The sequence below is a fragment of the Rutidosis leptorrhynchoides genome, chromosome 2 (assembly GCF_046630445.1).
Source record: "Rutidosis leptorrhynchoides isolate AG116_Rl617_1_P2 chromosome 2, CSIRO_AGI_Rlap_v1, whole genome shotgun sequence".
Classification (NCBI taxonomy): domain Eukaryota; kingdom Viridiplantae; phylum Streptophyta; class Magnoliopsida; order Asterales; family Asteraceae; genus Rutidosis; species Rutidosis leptorrhynchoides.
The window spans coordinates 695,221,550-695,228,080 of NC_092334.1; the positions used below are offsets into that span (position 1 = coordinate 695,221,550).

The 6,531-nt window shown below is 31.2% G+C and overlaps 1 protein-coding gene across 1 annotated transcript; it reads left to right on the plus strand.

The window, feature by feature from the left end:
* The first annotated feature begins 264 nt into the window (after window positions 1-264).
* Window positions 265-2,746, plus strand: LOC139890397 (11-beta-hydroxysteroid dehydrogenase-like 4A). The gene is made up of 6 exons (XM_071873283.1): window positions 265-447; window positions 718-910; window positions 1,117-1,202; window positions 1,301-1,432; window positions 2,275-2,403; window positions 2,489-2,746. The coding sequence occupies exons 1-6, from the start codon at window positions 265-267 to the stop codon at window positions 2,744-2,746; spliced, it is 981 nt and encodes a 326-aa protein (XP_071729384.1).
* Window positions 2,747-6,531: the final 3,785 nt, after the last annotated feature.

The following is a 6,531-nucleotide window of genomic DNA, read 5'->3' on the forward strand; positions in this document are numbered from 1 at the left end:
TGACTTTGATTGGGTATTTGGTTTGATTAGTTTCGCTTTCAAGAAAATCAAAATCGAACAACCAAACCTAATAAATTGAGAAAACTGAACACCGCACCGATTAATAACCATATAATGATCTTTTGATCGATAATTACATTGAGCATAACACGTGCACTCTATCAAATTCTATAAATAGCAATAGTCAGAGATTCACAAACACTCAACGTTACATTCAGTCTCAACAAACACTTAGCTTAGTTAACTTGTTGCCATAAGAAGTTGATGGCTTTGATTCACAACATTCTCAACATTTTTTCTCCGATCATATCGATCATTTTATTCATCTTCGTTTTGCCTTTACTTACGTTATACCGCCTCTTACGGTTTTGTGTGAAATCTATTTTCTGTGAAAAACTCGCGGGAAAAGTAGTTATTATCACTGGAGCTTCTTCTGGTATTGGCGAGGTAATTTGTATACTATCTTTGTTTCGAATCAAACTAAAAGGGCAACTGACAATTGATATATAGATAAATAAGTGTCTAACTTTACCAACTATCATAATCTGGACTAAAATAATTGTCCACATACGTCATTTTTTTTTTTTTTTTTTTTTTTTTTTTTTTTGACGTTTAAGTTATGTTGTGCCTAACAAAGATTGACATAGCAAATGAGTACGTGAAACATAGAGTGTTTTGTTAATGTATGTGTTGATCGATTTGGTAATATTATTGAAGCATTTGGCTTATGAGTATGCGAAACATGGAGCGAAACTAGCATTGGTTGCGAGAAGAGAGGGACTACTTGTTGATGTTGCACGGAAAGCTAAGATGCTGGGATCGCCCGACGTGATTGTGATCAAAGGCGATGTTTTGAGGCTTGAGGATTGCAGGAGATTTGTTGATAAAACAATAAACCATTTTGGTAAATGTGAGTTATTCAATTCCATTGGTATATTTATATTATTGTCCACACCCCTTGCCTGGGTATAAACTCATGCTTAAATGGGCAACTCGATACTCTCACTGTCTCTCAGGTCAATGAACCTTTACTTTCTTGATAAATTTTCCAATGAACCTTCACTAGCTATATATTATGATTATCATGTGGTACATGTTCATGATCCATGCCAACAGTGGATTGCCTTGTAAACAATGCTGGTATCATAACAATTGGACTCTTTCAAGACCAACAAAGCCTTACAGATGATATTTCAGTCATGGTATGCACTCATCTCTATCTCTACTTCTCATGTTACGGACCTAAAAATATGATCACGATAAAATATATGGCGATTTAAAATGTTATGTTATTTTTCAGGACGTAAACTTTTGGGGGTCAGTTAATGCTACCCATGTTGCTCTACCACATCTCAAAAAGAGCAAAGGTAAAATCGTTGTCACGGGTTCTTGTGGTGGATGGTTCAATACACCAAGATTAAGCGTCTACAATGTAAGTCCATGGGTTAGACATTCCATTTCCTATTTTCTTTCTTTTCTCATTTTATAAAGAACATAATTATGTCATAATTTAACAATTTAACAATCGTCTCTTTCCTCCCACCAACTATTGATTGATTGAATTGATGATGATTTGTTACCGGAAACACCCCGACCCCGGACCACCACCGGACCACTGCTACACCACAACTGCACCTAATGGCGACTCCACTTAGAGTGGAGTGGGGTCCCCATTAGTTAAAAAAATTTATGTATAAAATACTACTAAATTATATAGGCCACCATTAAATTTACGGATAGGACCCCACATTTTCAAAATTAGTGATTGTTATGGAAGTAAATAGTCATTTACTACGAAATTTTTTTACAAATTATCACTCATATTGTATAGGATCTCATTGAGTTTTGACCCTAGAATCGCCACTGAGTCTGCACCACCATAAGACCACCCCTGAACCATCTCTGGACAATCGGACCACCAACGGACCAACAGACCACCACCGAACCACACCCCAGAACCACCACCAGACCACCACCGGACCACCCTCGTACCACCAGACAACCACCGGGCCAACGGACCACCACCATGCCAACGGACCATCACCGGACCACCCCAGGACCACCCCCATATCACTCTCAGACCAACGGACCACCACCGGACCACCCCTAAACCACGGACCAACGAACCACCACCGGATATTATTAACTAATTAATTTTTTATTTTTTGAACGGCATTACCTATTTAATATTCATAACTTCTCCGTAGTTATTGCATTTTTTCCTATAATGTACACGTATCAATTTTGGTCAACATAATATTAACGGTTTCATAGGCAAGTAAGGCAGCACAACAAAGCTTCTTTGAAACACTACGAGTTGAGTGCGGATCCGATGTTACTATCACCATGGCGACTCTTGGGGTGGTTAACACCGAGTTAGCTAACAAGTATTCCTTAAAACAGGTAAATGAAATTAAATCGATTAATTAATTAAGATTTTTTTAATCTACTTATGATTCAATTTGTTGTTAAATTTTCCATCTGATAGGGAAATTTAGAGTGGTTACCATTAGAATCTGTTGAAGAGTGTGCTAAAGCAATTGTGAATAGTGTGAGGCGTGGAGATGAATACTTGGTTGAGCCTAAATGGATGGGTACCGTTTTTATATGGGCGATGTTGTTTCCAGAAATAGTAAATACTGTTCGTCGTAGCATTGTACGACAACACATGGAGGAGAAGACATATAGTCGCAATTCGCTTTTACAAGTGTTGCATTTTATAGGTCGTCTTTTCTCGTATAAGTAAAATTTATGGATGTTGAAATACATTTGCTAATAATAGGTATGGTGACAACGAAATGGTCAATTTTAAGAATAAAAATAGTAAGACAAGTATGGTTTCGATAAGAAATTGACATGTTTAAATTAAACCCTTCATTAAGCATGTACTGTTATATCTTAAATATATAAGTATCCTAAAAGTCAAGATATGTGTCCTCTAAAGTCCAAGATTTGAATGATCAATTATATCACTCCATATCTTTTTACTATTCCTCATTGAAAATTGAACGCATATAGCATTTGTATTGTAGTATAAATATCCATCTAGTGTAAGCAAATTATGTACCCCATTATTTCTCAAACACAAGTGTTACTCTTATTCTCCATTCATTTTCTAAGCTTTTTATAGTACAGAAGATTCTAATCTTATATAATATAGGCCATCAAAGTAGTTACTGACTACTAAATTACAACACGTTATCAGCACGAAGCGCTCGTATAATCAAGGTTTATCTAAGCAAGCACAAGTCACTAATCAAGGTAAGAAATTCTTTAACGATATCTTCTATTATTTATTAGTAAGGTAAATATTATTATCATCATATGTAAAATTATATTTCTGTAATCTAACTTTTATTAACTTCACAAACATTTATATTTATGTTATTTAAGTTATATATGGTCGGTTATACCGCCTGAATTATATTTATGTAATCTAACTTTTATTAACTTCACTAACATTTATATTTATGTTATTTAAGTTATATATGGTCGGTTATACCGCCTGAATTATATTTCTGTGATCTAACTCTTATTAACTTCACTAACATTTATATTTATGTTATCTAACATTTATGATTACTTATGCAATTAATCATTATTTATTTCATGCATACTAATGTTTATTCTTAAAATTTATTATTTATGCATAATATGTTTATTCTCTTAATGTTCGTATTTATACTAAACGTATTTATACTAAATGTATCTATAGTAATCGTATTTATACTAATAAAATTCTTTTATTAAAATTATTATTAATACAACGAGTACATAACAGTTGTTAATGTCAACTAACGACGTTACAACGATCATATATATATAACGGTTGTTAACGTCAACTGACGACGTTACAACGACTATATTTTTCAAATATAAAATAAACATCCCCGTTTTCACATTTTCACATTTTCACAAATCAATCTTCATTTTCTCAGATTACCACTCTCAAAAAGTTTTTTTGTAAAGATGATTCACACAAGGATGATTTTTCCTATTGTATTGGTCATACTAACTATCATCATTGTTGCTAATATACCAAGGTGTGAACCTATATTCTATCCTGCTCTTGTGGTTTTATCATTTGTAATAATGTCATTATTCTGTTGTTTGCTACTTATGAATTTAAAATGATTCTAGTTTCATTTTATTATTTGTCTATGAATAGAAGTTGATTATGATTATGATTTATGTTGTTCAACTTTTTTTTTTTATAATAGAAAATGTCGAATTTGAAAAGGCTTAAATTTGCCCCTTTAGAATCAAGTGAGAACAACTACTTAACATGAGTTATGAATGTAGAAAAACATCTCGAATCAATCGGTATTTTAGAAACCCTGAATGAAAATAACAATTGTTCCGAACAAGAGAAAGCAATAGCAAGTATTTTTCTTAGCAAACATATTGACGAGTCCTTAGAATCTACATATTATATGATCGAAGATCCAAGTGTATTATGGAAAATACTCAAAGATAGATACGTTATTAATTATCAAGAAATAACGGTGATCCATGAAAGAATAAAATTGAAGATGTTAGTAGACGCTCTTATAAGAATCCCGGAGATTCTTATTAATGATCTGGTAACGTGGATCATCAGTCTAGTATTTCTTGAATACATGAACATCTTGTTTATCTCTGCAAACAAGTCCCAAAAGAAAAGAAAACGAGAGTGAATCTGTTGAAAAATCTTGATTAAATAAACCATGAGCTACCTTGAGACTTGAATGGTTTGAATTTTCTAAGATGCCTAGCTTGTTATGTATCACTCATAAATAAATGGTTTTAGACCATAACGCATATGTTTATTAAGTGTTATCTTTTATGTACTTCAGATTGTAACTTGTTTGCAGGTAATATAATTTAATTATCTTGCTGAAATATAACTCATTATTTGCTTATCTTATTTGAAGTTTTAGTATGAATCATGCTGAAATACAACATCAATTAAATGGTAAAGACCTATGTATTGCAGATAGTGGTAACATACACACACACTATGATCAAATCTAAGAAATATTTCATTGATTTAAATCAAATGAAGGAATTATAAATTCTATATCAGGTCTTGCAAACTTGATATAAGGAACAGAAAAGGCAAAAATTCATATTACCAAATGGTACGAATTTTCTGATAAACAATGCTTTGTTTCCTCTTAAATCAAAGAGAAATTTGTTAAGTTTCTCTGATATATATCATAATGGATATGATTATCAGTCAATGTTAACCGGAAATGAGAAATACCTATGTAGCACCGAAAAGCGCATATGATTAAAAGCGCATATGATGAAAAGCGCATATGATAAAAAGCGCATATGATAAAAAGCGCATATGATGAAAAGCGCATATGATGAAAAGCGCAGCGCATATTATTAAAAGCGCAGCGCATATGATTAAAAGCGCAGCGCATATGATTTAAAGCGCATATGATGAAAAGCGCATCGTATATGATTAAAAGCGCAGCGCATATGATTAAAAGTACATATGATGAAAAGTGCATATGATGAAAAGCGCAGCGCATATGATTAAAAACGCATATGGTGAAAAGGATATATGATGAAAAGCGCATATGGTGATTAATGAAAAAGCACATATGGTGATTAATGAAAAGCACATATGGTGATTAATGAAAAGAATATTGAGAAAGAATCACCAATGTTTCTTGAAAGAATTCAAGGTTATATATATGTGTAGTGACCCGAACTTTTCCATGATTATATATTAAATGAAAACTATATTTGCATGATTAAATGTTTCCAACATGTTAAGCAATCAAACTTGTTAAGACTTGATTAATTGAAATAGGTTTCATATAGACAATTGATCACCCAAGTTGACCGGTGATTCACGAACGTTAAAACTTGTAAAAACTATATGATGACATATATATGATTATATATATAGTTAACATGATATTGTGATAAATAAGTATCTCATTAGGTATTTTAACAATGAGTTATTTGTGACGACCCGGCAATTTCTGACCAAATTTAAACTTAATCTTTATATGATTTCGACACGATAAGCAAAGTCTGTAATGTGGAGTCTCAAAATTTTTGGAAACTATATGCATGTAATCAATTACCTTTGACTATTCCCGACGATTCACGATCCTTTAAATTGTAAACAGAAAGATAGATATAAATAATTATATATAATAAATTAAATAAATTAATGAACTAATAAGTGATTTAGTTATTGGAAAAATAACTTAAAATAAATAAAACTTGATATATAGAATAAATTGAATATAAATGATTTTGAACATAACTTGTCAACATTAAATGGGTACCTTAAGTTTATATATTATATTATATTATATTATATTATATATATATATATATATATATATATATATATATATATATATATATATATATATATATATATATATATATATATATATAATATAGTTATCTATTTAATACTTGAAAACATAATTGAATATATAGTGGTTAAAATATATAGGTATATATATAAATATAAAAATGATATGATTGTAATTACAAATTTAAAAAATGTAATTGTTA

Excerpts from the sequence above, each read along its gene's own strand:
- LOC139890397 (XM_071873283.1), top strand. The coding sequence starts at position 265 with ATGGCTTTGATTCACAACATTCTCAACATTTTTTCTCCGATCATATCG. Across the intron at positions 911-1,116 it reads AATAAACCATTTTGGTAAAT|TGGATTGCCTTGTAAACAAT; the intron begins GTGAGTTATTCA and ends CCATGCCAACAG. Across the intron at positions 1,203-1,300 it reads CAGATGATATTTCAGTCATG|GACGTAAACTTTTGGGGGTC; the intron begins GTATGCACTCAT and ends GTTATTTTTCAG.